Source organism: Meriones unguiculatus, chromosome 6 (assembly GCF_030254825.1).
Source record: "Meriones unguiculatus strain TT.TT164.6M chromosome 6, Bangor_MerUng_6.1, whole genome shotgun sequence".
Classification (NCBI taxonomy): Eukaryota; Metazoa; Chordata; class Mammalia; order Rodentia; family Muridae; genus Meriones; species Meriones unguiculatus.
This window is the reverse complement of record NC_083354.1, coordinates 22,246,049-22,269,806: the sequence shown is the minus strand read 5'-3', so window position 1 is coordinate 22,269,806 and position 23,758 is coordinate 22,246,049. Positions and strand designations below refer to the sequence as shown.

The following is a 23,758-nucleotide window of genomic DNA, read 5'->3' as shown; positions in this document are numbered from 1 at the left end:
CTCTATTTCTGAGATATAGAAAATATAATAAATTTTGCTCTAAAAAATATTCAGCATGGGGATTAAAGGGGATAATTGGAAACTGGCTCAGATGAACTCTTTGTCTGGGTTGAAGGATGAAAACCTACTGTGTGGATGGAATGATGGGAAACTGAGGGGTCAGGCAGCTCCAACGAAAGCAAAGGGCTAAGGGAGCCTGGGTCCTTTAGCCTCATGCCTTGCATCACATAAGCCAACCCTAGTGTCATCTAGCACGGCCAATACACGCTCTGTCCCCTTCACACGCTCTGTCTGAAGGGGACAGAGCAGAGGCCCAGTCCTGTCTGGGACAGAAGCCACTGTAAGTGGGTGGACACCATTTTCCAGGATGCAGCTGTACTCAGTGGGGTCAGGACATGGGCTGGGTTGAGTGGAGTCACCGTGCAGGCTAAGGAGGGCAGAGCAGGGGCTCTGAGTGGGACACAGAGCCAGGACGCACAGGGATCAAGAGTCAGCCAAGGGTGTGGAAGGGGCCACTCTGAAGGGAAGCTAGGGAGGAAATGTCCTCTCTGGCCTTCCCATGTGGGTCTGCAAAAGGCCTCAGGTGATACTGCTTTGAGAGTGGCACCAGTGGCAGGAGTCAAGGACCTGCTGGCAAACACAGAAAGGTGACACTGTCCTCAGCTTTGCAGATATGACTATGAGCTCAGGGAGCCTTCCTGTCCTCCGGGAGCCTCCCTGCTGTTTTCTCCCTGGCACTCAACACCCTTCCCTCCCATCTCTGCACTCCTGCTGGGCTCTGCCCAGACCCTGGCTTGGCCCCAGAATGCAGAACTTCTGAATCTTTTTCTAGGATATCTCCTCTGCTTGTCTCTGAGTTCCTGACCTTATGTGAGTGCCTCATTTCTCTACAGGAGCAGCTCACGGTACCTGTGGTGGACCCTGAGAAGGGTCTGAATGCATGAGGTAGACTCAAAGTGAGACCTGGATAGATGAAGGAGGAAAAAGAGCGATGCACAGGGGCAGACTGTCTCAAGGTGGGGGCTTGGGTCAGGGAAGGGTCACTGTTTTCTCAAATGTTTGGCTGTGTGTGTGTGTACATGTGTGTTTGGGCTACAGAGTGGAAGGAAGGGAGGGAGAAAGGGAGGGAGAGTGATAGAGGGAGAGGGAGAGAGAGATATACTGTTCCTAACATCAGCCCTGAAGGTGCTTATTCTCATTTCACAGATGAGGCAACCAAACCTCAAAGAAGGGAACGGTCAGGGTACAGATGGGCCTGTGTACGTGTCACCACCCTCTGCCTTAAGCAAAAGGCAAATGCTTAGGTCAAGATTCTTCCCCGTGGCCCCTCTGCTGGTCAGGAAGTCTGGGCAGGCCATGACAGGTGGTTTCACACCCACAGCCATTTACACACAGACGGAGGTTCCTGTTTTCTAGATCCCCTTGTTCTCTTCTGGTCCTTCCTGCTAACACAGCTCTTCTTTCAAGCTTGACTTCAGGTTTCCCTCTCTCTCCAGGCCCCTCAAGGGATAGACCTGACCCTTAAGCACTGGGCCTCTGCTTCTCTCCCAGCACTTGCAGAGTGAGTCAGAGCACACACAAGCCCAGAAAGCCCCTATCCTCCAAGCCTCCCAGCTGCCCTTCCCATGGTGGGTTCAAGGCTGTAGTAACAGAAACCCCAGGACCTCCTCCCGAGAAAGCAGGCACAGCTTGCTTCATACCCAAGTCCTCCACGGCTGGGTGTGGAGGGCAGGGAGCTGCCTTCTGTCTAGGAGTGGAGGCTGGGGCTGGGCAGGCGGAGCTGGAAAGCCAAGTCACTAGGCCACCCTTGGGAAGAGGAGGCTTTCTGTCTGTGCCACCCAAGCAGAGGACCAGCCGTGGAGGAACCAGCTGACCTGACAGTCTAGGAGAGGTGTCAGCACTGGACCCATTGCCAAGAAGTCTGCATTCCAGACTTTATTTGGTACTTCCTAAGAACCTGCTCTGGGCAAGGTGGAGTGGAGTGGGAGCAAAGGTGAATAAGACCTATCTTCTCCCCCAGGGAGCTCACACCCAGACATTTACAGAATACAGGCGTGTCTAAAACTCATTGAACTCTTAACTGAGGGCAAGGCACTGACCTAAGACTTTCAAAGGTGTTGAAAACTAACCAAATATGCTTTTTTTTTTTTTTTTTCTTAAGCTCCATATGACTTCAGGAGGCGAGACATGGAGAATCAAGTCATCTGCCTGAGGTCACACAGTAAGTAAACGTTGAGCTTGGATCTACACTAAGTCCTTCACTTGGCCCTCATGCCTTGCATCATAGAAGCCAACCCTAGTGTCATCTACAACGGCCAACACACGCACCAGCTCCATCCCTGCCCTGTCTCTTTGGTCATTAGGTTCTGCCAACTTATCAGGCACCAAGTGTGCCTAAGGGTGACTGTGTTACTTTTTTTGTTGCTGTGAGAAAGCAACTCAAGAAAGGGTTTGTTTTGACACATACACACATACACACACACGGGGGGAGGGGGAGGTGACTGCTGACACACACACACACACGCGGGGGAGGGGAAGGAGAGAGAGAGGCGACTGCCGGTACTCTGTTCATTGAGGAAAACCCTAGTACCCGCCCAAACATAAAGGTTTGTCTTCACAAACTTGAAGGCCTGGGATCTTCCCTGAGGCTGTCCCAGACGCTGAAGATCAGATAAGAGCAGGGTGGCACTCACTATGAACTGTGCCCCGCCCCCCGCCCCATCAAAGTCCTGGACCCATAGAATATTGCTGTCCACATCTAGGGGGGTCTCCCCAAAGCTCAGGTTACTCAGTCTAGAAAGGCCTCCAGGCACGACCAGAGGATTACGGATCTCCTAAGTGACTGTATCCAGCCAAACTGACAGCACAGCCGTGGCGGTGCTTGGGGCTGAGTACTCTAGGTGGTGGCCTTTACTTCCTTCCTTGAAAGGCCTCCGATCTTGAACTGAGACCACTAAACTTGGCTTCAGTTTGGTTTCCAGCCACCAAGGCTACCACGCGATTTCATTTCTCCTCTGATATTTTCTGGCCGAAGGAAGAGAGAAGACTTCACTCCCAAGTACTTTAACACAGGCTTAACGGTGCTACAGGGGCCGCACTCAGGAATGGTGCCAGGGCTGGCGGAAAGGGCAATCGCGGGCAGCCTCCAAGCTGGGTTGGGGATGAGTAGGGGATACGAGAACTTTTTGCCCTTATGTGAACCAAAGCAGGTGAGGTCCCTGGGGAATTTGTGTAGTCCGGGAATACCGGAGCTGGGAGTTGGGGTAGTGGGGCTTACTCAGGGTGTGCGTGGGTGGGGACGAAGGACAGAGAAATAGTATTTTCTGGGAAGTTGTGCCAGGCTGTGTAGTGCGTGGATCATCCGTTCACTCAAGCTGGTTCGCTCCAGCTGGCACAGCATGTGAGAGACGGGTGGGAAAGGACCAGGGAATCTGCTGGTCTCCTGAGCATCTCAGCCCTCACCTCGGGGCGGTTCCGCGAGGGTTCCAGCAGGGGGCGCGCCGAGCTCCGGGCCGAGCGTCCCGGGCGCACCTCCAGCCGGCGCCTGGGACGGGGCTGGCCGCTCCGCCCCCTCGGCTCCTCGGAGGCTCTGCTGGCTGACGCCGGGCTCCGGGAGCAGAGCGGAGCCTCTGGCCGTGCACCCCGCCGCGCCCCGGTGCCTGTCCTGCCCGCCGCGCATGCAGCGCAGCCTCTCTCCGTGAGTAGCGCCTGGGCCACGGGGCTCGACGGCAGCAGGGGCTGGGTGGCCGGGCATTGCCTGCCTGTCGAGGATATGGCCCTTCTGTAGTTTACGCGCTGTGGGGCCCCGGCAGGCCAGTCTGCACGCTGCTATCTCTGGGTGCCTCCTAAGCTTGGCATTCTGATCCCGGTGCCGGGCTGGGGAGACGGACAGAGGCCTGACACCTGGGCAGGAGAAGGGAGACAACCATGCATCAAGTTTGGCGCCTTCAAAGGGGACCGGTCCTCTGTGGGCTCACACCTCCTCCCCACCTCTTAAGGAGGTTGCTTCCTGCGAAATGAAGCTCGAGTGTGACCTATGGAGCTGTGGGCAGGTGGAGGAGGGACACTTCCTTGCTCCCTGTCCTCTAGAATCTGAAGGCAGCTGGAGGCAGCTCTTTTGGTTTTTGACATTGGTTCCCAACTGCCTTGGCATCCTAGGGAGTTTTGTTGACAAGAGGGGCTGGCACCCTGACTGCTTCAGAGTTCAGTTCAGAGCCCTGTTTTCTCCCCACCCACCCGCTGTTAAGGTTTTGGCATTTAAAGTGATGGCATTGATAGCCTCCTAACAGGCTTGAACAGGGGTTGGGAAAGGGTGGGTATCTGCTGCCAGTGACAAGCTTCCTGCCGGCAGGAATAAAAGCCAGCACTCCCCTAGAGCCTTCCATTCTGCTAGATGTGGGGGCAGACAATCCGGCTGAACCAAAGAAGCTGAACGTTCTACCAAAAGATGGAGTTTTTCTCATGTCAACTCAGGCAGGAGGCTGACCCTCTCTGAGCCTCAGCTTCCTTATCAGGGATTGTCCAAAGGTTCTGTGATGCTAGAGTCCCCTCCCTTCTGCTGGCAGCTTTCCCAGAGCCCTACTCTGAGGATTCTTCATGGGTGTGTGTGGTGGGTGTGTGTAACACCCCCACCACCCCCACCCCCACCCCACGCGCGCGCGCGCCAAACCACTGCCTGTTCCTGCCATAGCCTGGTTTCTCTTACCGGAAACGGGTAAGGTGGGAGAGCTTTGACCAGCAGCGGAGACTTAGAGAGTGTGGGGTGGGTTCCAGACATGAGCACCTTCTCTTACCTTGGAGTTGTCCTCCCAGAAGCCACTGGCTTTCCAATCTTGAGCCACCCTTCGTGGAGTTGCGTAACTATCAAAAAAAAAAAAAAAATCCCTGGGAAGCTTGATGGCCTAGCTGGGTTGATGGTGGGTAAGTCCCTTCTCCTGTATGAATCTCAGATTCCTCCTTGTGTCAAACAAGTGAGTTAGACTAGATCTCAGTGGGTTCAGACTTTTGTTTTGAGATGAGTTTTTACCCAGAACCGCCGTTCATAGCAGGGACAGTGGAAGTGCTCTGGCCCACTTCCTCAGCCTTCTGACTTCCAAGGAAGAGTTTAAACTGAAAAGGTATCCGTGAGGTCCCTTCCTGTGGGGTCCTAGGAAGTTTGTGTTACTTCCTAAAGTGGTGCTTGATACTCAGGCCATGGGCAGGAAGGTGAGTTCCCAGGGGCCCTTGGGAGAATGACACCCAGGTGGGTGTCATCTTTGGAATGTCTGGAGCTGGTAGTCTGAGCCTCTGGTCAAAAGTTGTAGTCATATCCCTCGCCTCTGATATGTGGTTTCAGCTTTTCAAAGTCGGTGGTTATAATTCTACCTTAGAGGTGCTGTACCTGACTCTGACAATTTGTTAAAATCCAAGTGGATCTTGTGGAGGTGTTATAGAAGGGTGATAAGGTGCCATAGGTGTTTTTACTTGATAGCAAAGTATCTGAGTCGTGGTCTTGAGAAAAGAGGCCAGGGCACTAACTGCACATCACCATTTTTAGAGCACCAGCTGTATATCGGCTACTACCAGGGGAGAGAGGGCAATTGTTACACCCTTTGCCTTCATGAGTCTCCAAAAGCACTTCACATAGGCCATCTTACTTATAAAATAGATCTTTATTATGGGGCTGGAGAGATGGCTCAGTAGTTAACAGCACTGGCTGTTCTCCCAGGGGACCTGGGTTGGATCACCAGAATCCACATGGTGGCTCACAACCGCCTGTAACTCCAGTCCAGAGGACCTGATGCCCTCTTCCGTCCTCTGGGCACTGCACACATGTGGCTCATGGACACACATGCAGGCAAAGCAACCATATGCATAGAAATAGATCTAAAAAACAGTTTGAAAAATAAAGGTGATATTAGCTTACTAACCCCGCCCCAGGATCTCATCTATCCCAGGCTAGCTTTGAACTCATCGTGTGGCCAAGGATGACTTTGAACTTCTGATTCCCTGCCTCCACCCGGCAGGGTGATTATAGGTACGAGCCACCGTGGCTGGTTTAGGGAGTGCTGAGGATGGAAGCCAGGGCTGGTTTGTGTCTGCTAGGCAAGCACTCTGCAGACTGATGTGTCCCCAGCGCTTTTATGTTCCCATTTCTTTTTCTTCTTGGAGATAGGGTCTTACGCTACAGCCCACACTGGCCTGAAGCTCAAGGCACCTCCTGAGTGCTGGGATTACACCTGTGTGCCAACCATACCCAGTGCATTTGGTGCTGAGATGGAAGCCAGGGCTTCATACAGGCTACATACATTACCCAATACCTGAGACCGATCCTCAGTTCTGTGCATAAGCTTCTCCTAATTGAATCAAGCAGCTTACAATCTTTTTGTAGGATCTGTTTTTTTTTTCTTCATGCTTGTGAAGTACTTCACTAATTCACACTGTTGTATAGTGTCAATTGTGTTTGTGTGTGTGTGTGTGTGTGTGTATGTATTCATCGGGTCTATCCATTTTTCCATTGATGGGCATTTGGTTGGGTTCAATTTTTAGTTGTTGCTGCATGGACCATTCTGGAAAACAGCTGCACATGTTTCTCACAGTACAGTCACAGAAATGGTTCCATAGTATTCAGAGTCATTTTTCCCAGTGTGTGTGCTCACACACCCTCCTCCCCCCGCTGGCAGTCTGGTTTGCTGTGGTGGCTCTATGCACGCGCCCACAGCAGGGTTGACTAGCCCTGTGCTCCATGGACGTTGGTTTGAAGCTCAGAATAGCTGTTTTGTGCTCAGCTAAGGGCAAAGTGGTTGTAAGTGACAGATTGGGATTTGAATCCAAGCGTGCATGACTGCGTCTCTCTCTCTTCCGAATTTATTGTTATTTTATGTTTATGAGGGTTTTGCCTGCATGTATGTCTGTGCACTGCATTTGTGCTTGGTGCCTGTGGAAGCCAGGAGAGGCTGCCAGCTCCCCGGAAACTGCAGCTACAGACGGTTGTGAGGCACCAGGAACTGACCACGGAGCCGTCTCTCCAGTGTCTTTGCTTTTCTTTTTGAGACAGGCACAGACTATGAACCCCGAATGAGAAAATTCTAACCTAAGCTCAGTAAGGAGATTTTCTAGAATTTGAAAAGAGAAGAAGGGAGTCATGGAGCCTCACAGGAAGTGGTGCTTGGGCTACTAGACCCTGAGGGCATGGAGCCGCTGTTGGGTGGGCTTCTTGTGGAAAGAGCCCTTCTGGAGCAGTGACGTGGCAGGGGAACTGGGAGGACAGGAAAGTCCTCTGTGGCTGTAATGTAGGATATGTGGACTGGGGTGTGGATCTCTGTCTGAGCTCTCTTCCCCTCCCTCCATCCCTGGACATTTTTTTTTTTCCTGGGGAAACTGGGGCTTCTTTGAATCGAGCTCAGCTCTTGATGGCAAATGGAGCTGGTCTCCCACAAAAGGGAAGCTCACGGCTGTTCTGGGACCATGCTTCATGTTCCTGCCAAGAAATTTTTGAGGGGTTTTCTGCTTTTACCTCTCTGTGTGAGCTTGGTGTCCTCCTCTAAGAATGAATGAATGGTTTATTTGGCAAGAGTGTTGGTTTCTGAAGGCCTGCAGGCTTAGTGAGCGTGAACACAGGTTCAGTTTCCAGTTCTTGTGCAGTTAAACTTGCTAAGGGGACCCCAAAATCTTTTCCTGAGGACAGAATTGAATTGGTTGTCTTCATAGCTGTGGGAGGCAGAGACATAGCGGCCTCGGCTAAGTTAAGTAACAATATAACCATCTTCCTTACTTTGCAGTATCTTACATTCTTCCCCCCAATGGATCCCCACATTGGTATATGAAGTCGATGTTAGGAATTATAGGGGTGTCCCTGTTTACAGATGAGGGGGCTGAGGATGAGAAAGGGTGCCAGCCTGTTGTGGGTGACAGGGACAATCCACACCAACCTGGTCCTATACCTAGGCTTGCTCTTTTGAGTATCTGCGAACACTCAGGCCCTCCCTGGCTGCACAGTGGACGTGAAGAAGGAAGATACATCAAGGGTCATGGGTGTTCACAGGCAATTGACCATGAAAGTGAGACCTGGGAGCCAGGCCAGTTCTGTCGGGGATAGGGGGGAGGTGTCTCAGGGATTTGTGTGCTTTGAAGGAAGAGATGAAGGAGGGGGCATTTTGGTAATGGAGCTGTGGCTTGTGAGAAGGAGACACACACACATCCCTTGAAGCCCGGAACAGCCCCAGTCTCTTGATGTTGGTGAAGCCTGTCCTGTGTGAAATTCCCTCTACCCCCCCTTCCCGAGAGAGGACCGCCTCTCAGGGTCATGTGTTTGGCATTTGATTGGCAGGCAGAAGAACAGCTGCCCATGCTAACCAAAATGGGCTGAGAGCCCTTCGTTAAGGACCCTTGAGCGATGCGTCCATCGGCAGCAGGTCCTTTCTCTGTAACTGGGCCCTGCTCTCAGAGTGTGGTCCCCAGGTAGCCCCTTGGGAAAGGGGATTGCACGCCCCACACTGAGGGCTCCCTGTGGTGAGACTGCCCTGTGCCGGCAGAGGCAGCCATGTTTCATAGATGAAGAGACTGGGTTCCTCTGCCAAGCGATGAGGTCACGGAGCTAAATGGGAGTAGCACTGGAACCAAGCACCTCAGGCTCCTGACTCCTGGTGCTGTTTTTATTTGTCACACCATCCCCACCCGTGTTCCCTGTGAGGTGATGAGAGCGTTTACCACTCCGTTCAGACTCGCCATCTGAGGTCATGCTAATCCTTTGTCTTTCCACAGCGCTTAATCATTCACAAAACAATCTCATGACTTGAAATCGATTTTACAGTACCGGCCCCATTTTACAGATGGGAAACTAAGAGGTAACTTAAATGATTTACGAAGGCAAAACTGGGCTTTGTTCTGGGCAAATATTCTCCCTCATAGCTGCACTCCCATATTTTGGCTTTAAACATATTATTTTATGTGTAGGGGTGTTCTGCCTGCGTGTGTCTGTATATCACAGGTGCACAGTGCTAGCTGAAGCCAGGAGAGGGCATCAGATCCTCCAGAACTGGAGTTAGGTATGACTGTGGGTGCTGGCAGTGGAACCTGGGTCCTCTGGAAGAGCAGCTAGTGCTCTTAACCACTCTCCGATCATCCCTCCAGCCCTGCTCTTGACTTTTTGAGACGGGGTTTCACCATTTAGTCCAGGCTGCCCTTGAATCCTCAATTCTTCTGCCCGGCAGTGCTGGGGTCATAGATTCCTGGCTATAGACACCGCTGGGGTCATAGTTTCTCAGCTGCAGATACCGCTTTTCTCAGTAGAGCTGACCTTAGAACAAGCAGCTGAAGTTCCCATGGTGCTGTTTCTCTCTGAACTTCCTCAGACAGATCTGAACAAGCAGGAAGGACTCTTTTTCTGTTTCCTTAACAAGTCGGAGACAGGTGTGATGGTACATGGTACATGTCTGTGATGTCAGCACTGGGGAGGCTAAGGCAGGAGAATTACTGCTAATTTGAGGCCAGCCAATGAGCACTACACCAGCACAGGCTCATAGCAAGACCCTGTGCCAAAAATGAAAGACAGGAGAAAAATTAAGAAGAACCAAATAATGGATATGGGGAGACGGCTCAGCAGTTAAGAGCTCTTGCTCCTGCCTTTCCAGAGGACCTGAGTTGAGTTTCCAGAGCACATGTGGAACAGCTCACAACTGCCTGTAACTCCAGCTCCCGGGCTGATATCCTCCCCTGGCCTGCTTGGCACTTGCAGTTGTGTGCATATACCCATAAACATACACACACAAATATAAATAAAATTTAAGAAAGGAATAAAAACTATATGTCTTAGAGTTACTATTGTGATGAAACCCCACGACCAAAGAAACTTGGTGAGGAAAGGGTTTACCTAGCTTACCCTTCCACATCACTGTTCATCATTGAAGGAAGTCGGGATGGGAACTCAAACAGGGAAGGACCCTGGAGGCAGGGGCCAACGCATGGGCCGTGGAGGGGCTGCTTACTGGCTTGTTTATTATGGCTTGCTCAGTTTGCTTTCTTGTGGAAACCATGACCACCAGCCCAGGGATGGCACCACCCACAATGGGCTGGGCCTCCCCAGGTCTTATGGAGGTATTTTTTTCAGCTGAGGTCCCCCCCTTTCAGATGACTCTAGCTGGTGTCAAGTTGACATAAAACATGGTACATCAGTGGTTCTCAACCTTCCAAATGCTGTGACCCTTTAATACAATTCTTCACGATGTGGTGACCCCCCAACCATGAAAGTATTTTGTTGTTATTTCATAACTGTAATTTTGCTAATCATGAATCGTAATGTAAATATCTGATATACAGGATTCCTGATGCATGACCCCGATGGGGTCGAGACCCACAGGTTGCGAACCAGGGGTATACATCCTTCTCCTCCTCAGGTGCGAGGCTCGCCCAGACCCATTCTTAAGGAATCAAAGTTGTGGGCAACTTCAGCTGTTTTCTCCCTTGCACTTGGTTGCTCTTCGAACTCAGACTCAGGCTTGTTCTAATTTGCACGGGCGTTCCAAGCTTAGGTTTCTTTCCGTTTCAGGGTTGTATGGTCCAGGCCCCGATGAGGAGTCCAAACATGGAGACTTTCAAGCAGCAAAAAGTGGAGGACTTCTATGACATCGGAGAGGAGCTGGGGAGGTAAGAGTTTCTGTGAGAGGGTGTGTAAGATGGACACACCCACCCTCCTCCTGGCCATTAGCGCTGTAAAGCTGGTCTTGTCACGGGGCTGTTGAGAAGCTTTCAAAGCAGGCCCGAGGTTTATTCATCCTCACGTTGATTCTGCAGAGCCCATCTCTGACGTCATGACGCAGCAGCTGTGCGCGGCTGGGGGCTGTGTTTTCCCTTACACGCTGACTGACAGCTAGGGGAAATCTTCAAGACACTTGGCACTTTTCCCCCCAATTTCAAAGCCCCCTTTCCAGGCTGGCTGGGCATCTGGCATGTTGGTTTTTGTTCTTGGTGTCCTGTTGGGATTCTCCGTGGTTCCCTGGGGTTTCCTTTTTAAAGCTGGAGTCTGAATGGGAGGTGAAGTAATCCTCCCAAAAGGGGATTTGTATTGAGTAACAGCCACACCAGCCTTGTCAGGAAGTTTCCGGGATCTGAGTTGTCCTGTTTGCTCAGCCCAGAGCAGGGCTGTGCTAAATCTTGTCATCTCAAAGTCACTATTTTATGAGGGGAGAAGCTGGGTTTTCTGAAACCCCTCCCCGTCGCTCCCACCCCCACCCCAACCCCTGACCCCTGGGCTTCCATTTCTAAGAGCGGTTGCTATTTAGATAGGATTTTAGTGGTTTCAAAATACCAATCCCAAAGTCCTAGTCTCAAAGCCATGTCAGGGATGGAAGTTACCTTCACCCTGGTCTTACAGGTAGGAGATGGTGGAGCAGGGTTTAAGCAAGTTTCTTAAAGTTGTTGACACAAGAAACAAAGTGAAGGTCCCGACCTGTCCAGTTTGTCCCTGCACACCTGCCCTGTTCTCTCCTGTGGGCGAAGCACTTGCACACTCAAACGTGTTCCCCAAGGCACTCCACCTCGGCCCTTCACACACCTAGCACAGCGAAGCTACGGGCTGTTAAAGGCGCTCCTGGGACCAGACAGGTAAAACAGGAGGCCTTTGCCTTCTTTAGAATTGTTGAATTAACACCGGTTCTCACATCCTTTGTTTTAAACCCAAATAGAACAATGCCAGGGAACTTTATTCCAAGACGAGAGGTAGTGGGGGTGGGGGTTGGGCACAGGTCGGGGAATAACTGACCTGGCAGGCTGGTTGGGTGGGGGAGCAAATGTCCACAGACTCCCAGGGCCCTCAGCCTTCTGTTGCTTATTTATCTTGGACCTAGAAAAGGTGTGTGGGAAAGGTAGAAGGCAGAGGCTTCGGGGTGCTCTGCTGGAGCTTGCCTCCGAATGGAAAATCAGGGTCTCTTTGCTTCAGGCCCTTGTGTACCCCTCACCCCCAAGCCAGGAAACAGTCTCTCCTGGCAGCGAACTGCCAAAGGTGTTTGAGTTAGTGTCCTTGCCTGGGCCTGTGTTCTGTGCCATGGGTGCAATGATGAGCAAGGTACTGTGTTCCTTCTGGAACTCCAGCCTGGCTAGAGGCATGCTTGATAACAAGGCCAGGCTGGACTGGTGTCTGAGGGGCAGAGAAATTGAGAAGTTGCCTGGGCGAGGGCCCCTGGGGAAGGATACAGAGGCTGTTCCTGGGGAATTCTTGTCATTCCCTTCCTGCCTTGCCTTTCTACCATGTTAGATGTGAGCTATTAGAACTAGGAGTCAGTGGGGGTTTCGGGCCCTCCCTTACTGCGAGTGTGAAGGCTGTGTGTGCCTCCCGGGCTGGGACCCTCCCTCCCCAAAGGTTGGCAGAGTCAGCAGAGTCTGGGAGCTGTGGAGAGGTCAAACATGTGAGGACTTGGCTGGAGGTCAGGCCATTAAAAGCTCTTCTTCCAGGATCCCCACCTGACAGTTGTAACCGAGTTCAAGGTAGAGAAGGGTTCTGAAGGGGGCTATAGAATGGGCTGGAATTAGAGCTGCTCTCTTTAGGAGGTGCTGGGGGACCCAGCCTGGGATCCTCATGCATGCTACGTGACTGTGAGAAGCTCTGAGCCTCCAGCCACCCAGCTTGTGAAGAGCTTAGTCCTGCTTTCGCCACTTGACATATTGAGGACCTACCTACTGGGTGCCAGGCATCGCCTGAGGCGGTGGGAAGGAAAGCTTGTGTCCTGTTTTCTCGAAGTCTATAATTTATTGATGTAGAGAGGCACCAAACAAGTGGGTTCCAGAGGGTGAGTCATGGTCAGGTCAGATATGAAGGGAGAGGAAAGGATGCTTAAGGGAGAATAACGGCCCGGTGAGCAAGGCCGCTCCGAGAGGGCCGAGTGTGGACACTTGGCTGTGCACACAGCTTCTGCTCTGGCCTGCTCACAATGCTGGAGATTGCCTACTCTTTCTGGAGTGTTTAGAGAAATGCTAGCTTATATAGTTTGGCCTCTCCCAGCCTTCCTAACTACCAGTTGGGCAGAACAGGGGAATACTGACCGGACCCATTGTTTTATACAGGAGGCTAATACTGCGGGCTTTTCCAGAATCACAGACTACTTGTGTGACGGTATAAAGATGGGGGCTGGTGATCTTTTTTGGGGTCCCAGCCTTAAAGGAACATAGCGACCCCCACACAAAACCATTTTCCTTTATTTGAATGCTTCTGGGGAGTGGGAGAGAACAGGAGGTACGGTAGTTGTTTTTCTTTTTTTTTGGTGGGGGGCTGAGTCTTTGAGAGAAAGTGTTTGCGGCCAATGTTAGCAACATAGTAAGACCTCTGTGTTCCAAAACAAACAGCCAGGTGCATGGTATACACCCTAATCTCAGTGCTTGGGAGGCAGCAGCAGGGGGATCTCTGTGTGTTGGAAGCCAGCTGGTCAGTTACCTAGTAAGATCCTGTCTGAAAAACCAAAACCAAAACCAAACAAAAACCCCAACAACAACACCGTATTCAATCATAAGCTATTTTTATTTCTGAGTCCTTCCTGTAATCTTGACAACACTCTTGCACACACCCCTCCTGCTCTTTGTCCGCTTGTGCATGAGTTCACATTCCTCTAAGAGCTAAGGTGGCCCAGAAGGCAAAGAGGAGCAGGCAGCTGGGAGAGGCCAGCTGAAGTTAGGCCTAACTCATGTTTGTCTTTGATGTCAGGTCTACATCTGGTTTCCTGTCTTAGGCATCAGACCACACTGAACCTAAGGCCAAAGGTTTCCTTCAAACTTCTGCGATTTGTTTTTGCCCATTCATTCCCCTCACTATTAAAAATTATACTTCTAGGGTGCTATAGAGATGGCTTAGAGGTTAAGAACACTGGCTGTTCTTCCAAAAGAACCTGAGTTCTCCCCCAAGGGAGGAGCAGCCTTGCTAGGCCACAGAAGAGGACATTGCAGCCAGTCCTGAAGAGACTTGATAAGCTAGGGTCAGATGGAAGGGGAGGAGGACCTCCCCTATCAGTGGACTCGGAAGGGGGCAGGGAGGAGATGAGGAAGGGAGGGTGGGATTGGGAGGGAATGAGGGATGGGGCTACGGCTGGGATACAAACTAAAAAACCTGTGATTAATATAAAAAAATAAAAATTATTTAAAAAAAACACCCGAGTTCAAGTCCCAGCACATACAAGGCAGTTCACAACTGTCTGTAACTTCAGTTCTAGGGGACCTGATGTCCTCTTCTTGCTTCTACGGCACCAGGGGTGTGATGCACCAGGCATGCAACATACACACGGAAAAAAAGTATACCTTTTTCTTAAAATCCAAATCAATTGCTGACTCCCCAACAGCTTACTGTGGCGCCGCCCCCAATTCCACCCATGCTCTTCCTAAATGATTAATTAGCTTTTATTCTAGATCCCCACACGCGTTACCTCAAACATATCACACAAAAGTGTTTCCCCAGCAGACCGAAGGTCCTCCATCTGCCGCTGGGCTTCAGGCGCTTCAGCCTTAACCCCCAGTTCTCCACACCCACTGTGCTGTTCACCTTGTCCTTGTGCACTTGGTGAGTTCTCAGCCCCCACAGACACCTAGAGTGGAAAACAGAACACAAAAGCACTTCTCTCCATGGAGCACTCACACTGATTCTTTGGTGTAAAAAAACAAAACAAAAAACAAACAAACAAACAAAAACTATTTATTTGTGTGTGTGAGAGACAGAGAGATTGTAGGTATGAGTACATGAGTGCAGGGGCCCTGGAGAAACATCAGATCCCCTAGAGCTGGAATTCCAAGAGGTTGTAAGCTGATCAGCACTGTGTATGCGTGCATATGAGGACATCCTGTGGGAGCTGGTTCTGTCCTTCCATCATGGAGACTGAACTCAGGTACTCAGGCTAGAGGCAGGAGGAGGCTTTATCCTCTGAGTCATCTTGGCGGCCCCATATTTAATTCTTACACCTCCATGTGATGCTCTGCTCCCAAAGCACTGAGTAGCCACCTCAGGGGACAGAATTATGCTACCATAAAGTTCAGGAGACACAGCAAACCTCAGAGAAAGTCAGGCTGAAATTCGGGAACTCTCTCTAGGCAGAGCCCACGCCTCAGCTGCTCTGGGGCCTTTGTGCTGGTGTTTCCTTGCCTCTGAGAAGGTGAAGTGACTGGCCAGGGATCTCCTGTCCTTGTCAGAGCCTGCTCGGAGTCCTCCCTGTCCCTGCAGAACAATGCAGGTGGACTCAACATTTCCATTTAACAGTTGAGGAAAGCAAGAGAAGTGAAGTTATGTATTTACGGTCACACCATCTAAGGAGGGCAGCCAGGACTCCATTCTCGGCCTGTCACATTGGAAGGAAGCTCATGTTCTTTTTAGATCTAGTTATCTTATTTTATGTGTATGAGTGTTTGCCTACATGTATGTATGTGCACCCTGTGTGTGCCTGGTGCCCCCTGGAGGTCAGAGGAGGGGGTTGGATGTCCCTGTAACGGGAGTTATGGATGGTTGTAAGCTGCCATGTGGGTGCTGGGAACTAAACCTGGGCCCTCTGCAAGAGAAAAATGCTCCTCACTGTTGAGCCATGTCTCTAGCTCCCTGGATCCATAATTTAATCAGAATCGATGAGGATTATTCTTCGAGGTCATGAATTCCAGTGGTGGTCAGTGTTCAGGGTGGTGAGGGTAAAGGCTGAGACTTGCTGAGGGCCGAGAAGGGTGGAATGGCAGGACAAACATATTCATTCATCCTTTGCAGAAGGTAGGGGCGAGAAGCACGCCAGGCCACAGACTCCCGGGCAGGAGTCTGTTCTGCAGCTTCCATGGTTATTGTTGTTTTTAAACCTGGGAGTCTTTTATGCACACAACCGTGGCCCAGCTCAGGATGGAAAAGTGATCAACAGCAGGAGAGGTGGGCGAAGGGAGCCAGCGGCAGCTCTCTTAATGCCGAGGCACGAGCATGGCATTTCTACCTCCGGTCCTGTCAGCACCACAGTAGATGGGGGCTTTCCAGTCCAGGGGTTTCTTGGAGCACCTTTCCTATGGAACAAATCAAGGCCATTATGAGCCAGATGGATGCAAAACGGTGCAGTAGAGTGCAGTGGCTTCCTGTTACCCCAAAAACATGTAATAGGCATCAGAGGGGGAAGCTACTGCCTTGAGAGGGGTGCCTTCTCATGACTGAGTCCCAGAGCTCTTAGTGAGGGAAGGCAGCCATAAAGCAAGGACTCAGGAGTGGTGGGCCTGGGCTTGGGTAAAAGAGCACAACAGAGCCAGGGCTGCCTGCAGAGAGCCCTGGATGACAGAAGTCCTGGAGAGGGAGGGGGCCTGTTCATCACCCATTGTGAGGAAAACAAAGCACAAAGCCACTCAAACAAAGTGGCTGAGTGGAGCCTGCTTCGGTCAGAGGGAAGCTCAGCAAACATGCAAATCATCCCCCCCATGGGCGGGTCTCATGGAGCCCAGTTTTCATTGTGAGGACCCAAGAGGTTCTCCTGAGGGGTCATTGAGGCCATCACCATCTACCCAGGATTTAAGGATGTACTTTGTTTTCTGTTTGTTTATTGTCAGCATGTAGGTTTTGTGTTTGTTTGTTTTTTATTTTGACTCATTAAAAAAAATTCCCTCCAGTGTACCCAGAGTACTCAATTTTCAAAAGTAATAGAAGAAAATTGTAAGAATAAGGGAACTCTTGTGAACTTTCACCTAGATATCACCTAAATTTCAAAAGACTTTATTTATATATTTATTTATTTGTGTGTGTGTGTGTACCTGTGGAGACCAGGAGAGGGTATCAGATCTCCTGGAACTGGAGTTAGAGGAGGTTGTGAGCTAGCTGTCCATTGTAGGCTCCAGGCACCAAACTCTGGTTCTGTAGAGCACTAAGTGCCACTGAGCTATGTTTACAGCTGCTGTCTCAATTCTTAAAAAAACGAGCAAGCCACATTTGCTTATTTGCGTATTTGTTCATGTGTGTGTGTGTGTGTGTGTGTGGGAGCAGAGCCTGCGCCACACCACAGTGTGTATGTGTGGAAGTCAGAGGGCAACTTTCGGAAGTTGGCTTCCTCCACGTGGGTCTCAGGGACTGAATTTAGGCCATCGGGTTTGGGGATAAGCGCCTCTACTTGCTAAGGTAAGCTAGCTGGCCTGTCCTAGATACCCCAACTTTTATCATCTTTTACATCCTTCTCCCTTTCTTCCTTCTCTCTCTGCCCTTTATCCCCTGAGGCTATGGGTGTGTACATTTCTGTCTGTCATTGTTTTTGAGCCATTGAAAGTAGTTGCAGACATAATGGCTCTTCATCCCATGACACTTCATGATGTATTTCCTAAGGACATTGACATCCTCTTTTATCACCAGGACATTTAATACTCTAAGCAATCACTCTCATTCTAATTATGTCAACATTTCCATTTGTGGTGTTTTGTTTTTGTTTTGTAGGGATGGTGATGGGCTTGCTTTGACTTTGCTGTATAACTCAGGCTGGTCTCAAACTGGCCCTCCTGCCTGTCTTCCAGGTGCTAGGATTACAGGTACATGTCACGTTGCCTGACTCTGCCATTAGGGATTTCTTTTTCCCCTTAAGACAGAATGTCATAGACCCCAGGCCAGCCTTGAATGTGCTTAGCTGGGGATGGCTTTGACCTTCTGATCTTTCCGCCTCCATTACTTCCTGAGTGGTGGGGTTACAGCACGCCTGGCTTATGTGGTGCGGAGGCTGGAACCCGCGTCTTTGTGCATTGGAGGCAAGCACCCCGCCAGCTGAGCCACCTGCCACCCCCATTAGTGTTCCTTGTAGTTCTCCTCCCTACTTTATAAGAGCCAGTGCAGGGCTGCCTGTAGCGTTTCCTTGTCACAGCTCTCTAGCACCTCTAATCTTGAACTATGTGATACTGGTATTTTTTAAAGACTGGCCTTTAAAAAACTAAGTATAGGTTGATTAACTTCGTTCTATTCTCCTCTATAAACATTCTCAATTAGCATTTCTTTTTTTTTTATGCCAAAAGTAAGAGTGTTTCTGTGAACTCATTTGTTCAGAGTTCTCCCTTGGCATTATTTCTGCCGGGTGTGTCCCCAGAGGTAGCATACCAAAGCAAGAGTTAGGACTGATTTGCTTAGAGGTTGAAAGGAGAAATATTAAGCAGTGTGCAGTGCCTCTAACAAGTGTGCATCTCCCAACACTTCACTCATTGGTGTGTGTGTGTGTGTGTGTGTGTGTGTGTGTGTAACAGTTAAAGAGTTTTGGGAAGGAATGTTAAGATTTTTCCATTGGGAATTTCAAGTAGTTAAAATCTTGTTTGCTTTCCCTTTAACTTACAGTTAAGTTACAACGTCATTGTCTTTATTTCTTTAGCTTTCTCCTATAATAGTTCTCTTTAATTTCATTACATTTTATAGCTAATGTGAAGTTCTGGCCACAGCAAGGAAGGTAGGGCACATACAATTATTCTTTTTTCACAGATGATGAAAGCAGGGCACTCCTCTGGCAGGCTTTCGAGGACCAGGGCAGAGCTCTTGGCAAGGATGCTGCTGCTCCCTTCCCCAGCTGCAGAAGGGATGCAGATGCATGGTCCTGGGAGCCCAGAACGCTAGCCCCAGGGTTCTGCTTGGACGCATGCAGACTGAGTGCCTTTGGGAGAGTGGGTACTTGAGGGGTGCTTCCGAGAGGAAACGGGAGTGAGCTCTCATTCCTCCCCCTTGCATCAACTAATCTGCAGTAAAGCACCCAGGGCTCTAAAGTGCAAGCAGTGCAGGTAGAGGTCCGTCTAGGCCCTGCCATCCAGGGCTCCTACAAAGGGACAGCCACACCTTCAGCCTTTCAGCATTGTCCAGTCTCAAAGCAGACCCTAAGAACTTCATTCCACATTGTCTAAACCAGGGGCCAGAAAACAACAGTCCTACACAAAACATTTGAATTGACCTGTGTGACAGGCCAAATAGGTAGGTGTACTGGCTGGGTTTTTGCGTCAACAACAGTAATCAGAGAGAAAGGAGCCTCAGGTGAGAAAATGCCTTCATGAGATCCAGCTGTAAGGCATCTTCTGAATTAGTGACCAACCATTGTGGGTGGGGCTCTGGGCCGGTGGTGGTCCCGGGTGCTATAAGAAAGCAGGCTGAGCAAGCCTCGTGAAGCAAGCCTTTAATCAGCACCCCACTTAGCCTCTGTGTCAGCTCCTGCCTCCAGGATCTACCCTGCTTGAGTTTCTTTCTTACTTCCTCTGGTGATGAACTGTGATGTGGAAGTATAAGTATGTGAATAAACCCTTTCCTCCCCAGCTTGCTTTTTGGTCATGGTGTTTCACTGCAGCAATAGAAACCCTAAGACATTAGGATAGGTTTTTTAATTTAATTTAATTTAATTTAATTTGTGTGTGTGTGTGTGTGTGTGTGTGTGTGTGTGAGAGAGAGAGAGAGAGAGAGAGAGAGTCTTTCATTTTGTCAGTCTGGCTGGCTTGGAACTCAGTATGTAGACCAGGCTGGCCTAGAACTCACAGAGAGCCAACTACCTCTGCCTCTTGTGCACTGGGATTAAAGGTGTGTGCCACCATGCCCAGCTAGGATAGTTTTTTACAAGTAAACTTTTCCAGTGTATTTGATGGTAGGGAACGCCAACCTAGAGTTGGAGTTATCTGTACCCCTATTTCCATCTGGGAACCAATATAAAACAAAACAAAACAAAACAAACTCAGTTACTTAGTGTATGTTGAATTATAACACTTAAATACTTGCAGAAGCTTTGTTTTTTGCCATGTTATATAATACCTAGCTAGTCATGTGGATCTTGCTTTTTGGTCCCCAGTGCCTCAAATATTTACCATTTGGCCCTTTGCTGAGAAAAATGTGCCTGCTCCTGTTCCCCTTCAGGAGAGCTGACTGTTTACAGAGCAGAACTCCTTATGTGGACAGCCAAGGAGAAGGAAGCAGGTTATAAACAGGTCTCAGTGAAAGGGGAAGAGGGTGAGCAGAGGCCTCCAGGCCCCCTCATCTGTTGTTCCTCTCATTGCCCCCAGGCTTTCAGGGTCCATAGGAGCCTCTTCAGAATCACAGCACACTCAGGTGAATCCTGCCATTTTCAGGGAGGGGCTGGTCCATCCATCTATATTTAGGCAATTGATCCTGTTGTTACAACCTCTCTCTGAGTGGACACTGGATCTTTTGGTTTGGTTTGATTGTTTGTTTGTTTTCTTTTGTCCTTTTTTCCTAGACAGGGTTTCTCCGTGTAGTCTGGCTATTCTAGCACTTGCTCTGTAGACCAGGCTGGCCTCAAACTCAGAGATACACCTGCCTCTGCCTCCTGAGTGCTGGGATTAAAGGTGTGCACCCCCACTGCCTGGCTGGATCTTTTATTTTTGAGTCAGGCTCTCACAGTGTATCCCAGACCAGTCTTAAATCCATTATTCTCCTGCCTCTGTCTCCTGCATACTGAGATTACAGGCATGTGCCATCACACCCAGTGTCTTCTTTTGTAGATTCAAAAGAATTTTTGAATTTGAATTTTTTTCCTTAAAAAAAGCCAACTCTCAGGCTGGGGAGATAGTTGTCAGTAAAGTACTCACAATGCAAGGTGGATAGCCCCTGAGGAACACAACTCAGTACTCACTTCTGACCTCCATGCACACACACGCGCGTGCGCACACTCTCACCACCACCACCACCACCACCATCAGGAGCAACAACAACAAACCCAACAGAACAATGATCCCCGAACAATGCCATCCTACGCTTCTATTAGCAGGTGATAGATAACTGCTTTTGGCATCTTTCCAAACAGCACTTTTTCTGAAGATTTGAAGGACATAGCTTGGTAGGTGAAAAGTGCCCAGCAGGTGACCACAGATATCAACACCTTTATCCTAAGAGGTGACGGTTGTTTCTGAAGAGCTAGACTGTGCAGTTTTCCTCTGTTGCTGCATTTGATCTTGACTGTCCCCGTATGGGGCTAGTGGATGGTAGGAAGCCATTATGCCCATCTTATGGATGAGGAAGAAGAGTCACAAGGACCCAGTCTCTGCCCGAGAGAGCAGAGAGGCCAGATGAGTGGGGATACTGCCACATGTCGACAGAAGGTCGTGGATACAGATCTGAGTAGCAGTCTCATTCCTGAGAGGGTGAGGTTTAAAGACCCATCTAGGGCTGCAGAGCTGGCTGGGCAGGTAAGAGCAGTGTCCTAATATCCACATGGTGACCCACAACTGTCTATAACTCCAGTTCTAGGGGATTTGATGCCTTCTTCGGCCACCAAGGGCCCTATGCCGGTGGTACACATATATACATGTAGGCAAAATGCTTATACACATAAAGTAAAAATAATCTTTAAAACCCATCTCAAAGTGGGATACCTACAGTAGTTGTTGGGTTTGGAGACATGACTGGAATCTCACATGAACCCCTACATGGGCTTCTTCTGGAGTCTGTGAGTGCCTCTATAAGACTTCTTGCTGGCTAGGAAGGTCTCCAGGCCCTAGGTAAGAGGCGCTGGATCTACCACACTCTTCTGTAGTTCCCCGTGTCCCTTCACATCAGGGAAGTTTGTGTGCTAGACTATGTCTGTGGGGTAGCTCCAGTATGTGGCCAAGAATGGGACATTTAAGGTCAAGGGTTGAACCTGAGTATGCATTACTGCTGGTGGCCTGTGTGAGTTTGGGCAAGTTGCTTCATTCCCCAGACCCTTGGTTTTCATCATGTGTGAAATGAGAAGAGTAACACATACTATATACTTTATCAGGTCAAGGTTTGAATCTATCCCTCTCCTGTGGACTGAATGAGGTTATGGCTGATACATGTAGCATGATGGTTGTCATCTGTGGCCACACGTCTGAACCACAGGGACGGTGTTGTGAGAAAGTGGCTGCTAGATTGAAAGAGGTGATGTAGCTAGCCCACTACCTCATTCATCCAGATCAACCTAATATAGTTCTCACTCCAATTGCTCCGCCTGAGGCTTTTAATGAATTGTTCTTTTTCTCCCGATTCTCTCTGCTCTTAGTCCTCGTATCCCCTTCCTAATTCCTCTCAGCCCTCACACTGTATAAACACCTCCGTTCCCTCTGAGACCCTCACATGGGTTCCTCTTCAGAGACCCACTCATGGCCCTTAGAGTTTGCGTTTCGGGCATCACTGTCACAAGCTGCTTTCCAAGTCAGATTGTGAGCCCTTTGAAGACAGGACCAAGCATTAGGCTTAGTGTCCTTGTTATTTCTAGTAGGTAGCTGGACATACCTACATTGGGCATTCAGTACATGTGGGCTGGAGCAGTCACAGGTTCCTATGGGCTATGGATTTGTGTCTGTACCCAGGAGAAGGTAGAGGTGGATCCTGGGAGGCATTTCCTCAAGGCCGTGTTCCAGGACCTTCATTATTTTCCTGTCTGGAGGGGACAGAGCCAACCAGTAAGCATGCAGAACTCTTTGACATCCTCTGGCTATTTAGAATATTTACTTGAGCGCTTTGTAGTGTCTCAGGGTCATCCTGCATTGCAACATCTTTTTGCACTGGTGTGGGCCTGGTGAACCTTGTCCTGACTTGTTTCTTTAACCCTGGGTAGAGCCAGGTTCTTTGGACTCAGCTGGAAGTGCCTTCTCTCCAGGAGGTAGGGTACTGGGGGCCTCCCTTTGTAGGCAGGGCCTGCCCCCATCTGAGCAGGAAGAAGAGAAATTTGTTGCTATAGATAGCCAGATCTATAGGGTTGTGGCTTTCTTGGGGCTATCCAAGGGTTGGAAGAATAGACTCAAAGGTGTTTTCTGGGCCATCAGCCATAGACTTGGAATGAAGAACTTGGTTCACATATCAGTTTACTAATCAATATGTGTCCTTATGTGTCCTTGGTTAAGGTACTTCCCCTTTGGGTTGTACGTCATTTCGGTGGCAGAAGCAGGAGCTGAGTACAAGTCTCCTCTCTCGAGGTTCCTTAATGTTTTCCACTTCTTCAGCACTTCACAGAAACATGCATATTCGGTGTCACAAAAAGTCACCTTAACTTGTCCCTTTTTGTAATGTTATGGGACAAATTAAATAATGACGATTAGGCATGCAACAGATTTTCTATATGAAAGTGGTTTATTAGGTGGATATAAAGAGAGAGGGAGAGAGGGGAGAGAAGGGCGTGATGGGGGGGAAAGAGAGAGAAAGGGGTACCCAGATAGAGAAAGGAGAGAAGGCCAAGAGAGAAGAGGCCAGGAGCAAGAGAAACCAAGAGAGAAAGGACCATGAAAGAGAACACATGGTGGGCTGGTTCCTTAAAGGGGCAAGGTAACCACGCCTTCCAGGTGTGTCCACCTGGCATACGACATCATAGGTTACTAGGCAAACCAGAAGCAGGTTTGGTTTCAAAATCCTAACACTTTTTAACTTGTTCCTTTTGTTTCCCAAGGTGCCCTTGAGAAAAAGACCTTATTCCAGAGTCCTGTTGCTGGAAGACTCCCCCAAACCCTCCTGCTTTTCTTTTCTGTAGGTATTTTCCTCTAAACTTTGGACTCCCTTGAATTACCCAGTGGTTGTATTTCTTGACCGTCTTCCAGGAACGATGGGCAGACTGGGGTTGCCTTGGGGAGGCATCTTTCCGTCATTGATGCATAATACAAATATGAGTGAGGGGCTGCCAAATGACACAGTGGATAAAGGTGCTTACCATTGAGCCTGAAGACCTGAGTTCAACCCTCAGGACCCACGTGGTGGAAGGAGAGAACCAACCCTTGCACGTTATCTTCTGACTTCAACATGTATGCTGTGACGTGTGTAGGATCACACACAACAAATAAATAATAAATGTAAAAAAATCTAAAACACCATGATTTAATGCCAGGTAGAGAACTGAGGGTG

General features: G+C 49.6%; 1 protein-coding gene across 4 annotated transcripts in view; it reads left to right on the top strand.

The window, feature by feature from the left end:
• The first annotated feature begins 923 nt into the window (after positions 1-923).
• Positions 924-23,758, top strand: part of Dapk2 (death associated protein kinase 2) — a 111,606-nt gene continuing 88,771 nt past the window's right edge. For 3 of the 4 annotated variants that reach the window (XM_021644229.2, XM_060384864.1, XM_021644228.2), the window contains exons 1-2: positions 3,567-3,697; positions 10,526-10,623. In XM_021644229.2, the coding sequence (XP_021499904.1) occupies positions 10,532-10,623 (92 nt within the window). In that variant the 5' untranslated portion in view covers positions 3,567-3,697; positions 10,526-10,531. Of the gene's footprint in view, positions 1,017-2,161; positions 2,222-3,566; positions 3,698-10,525; positions 10,624-23,758 lie in introns of those variants that run through there. The other variant, XM_060384862.1, reaches the window with a different exon arrangement.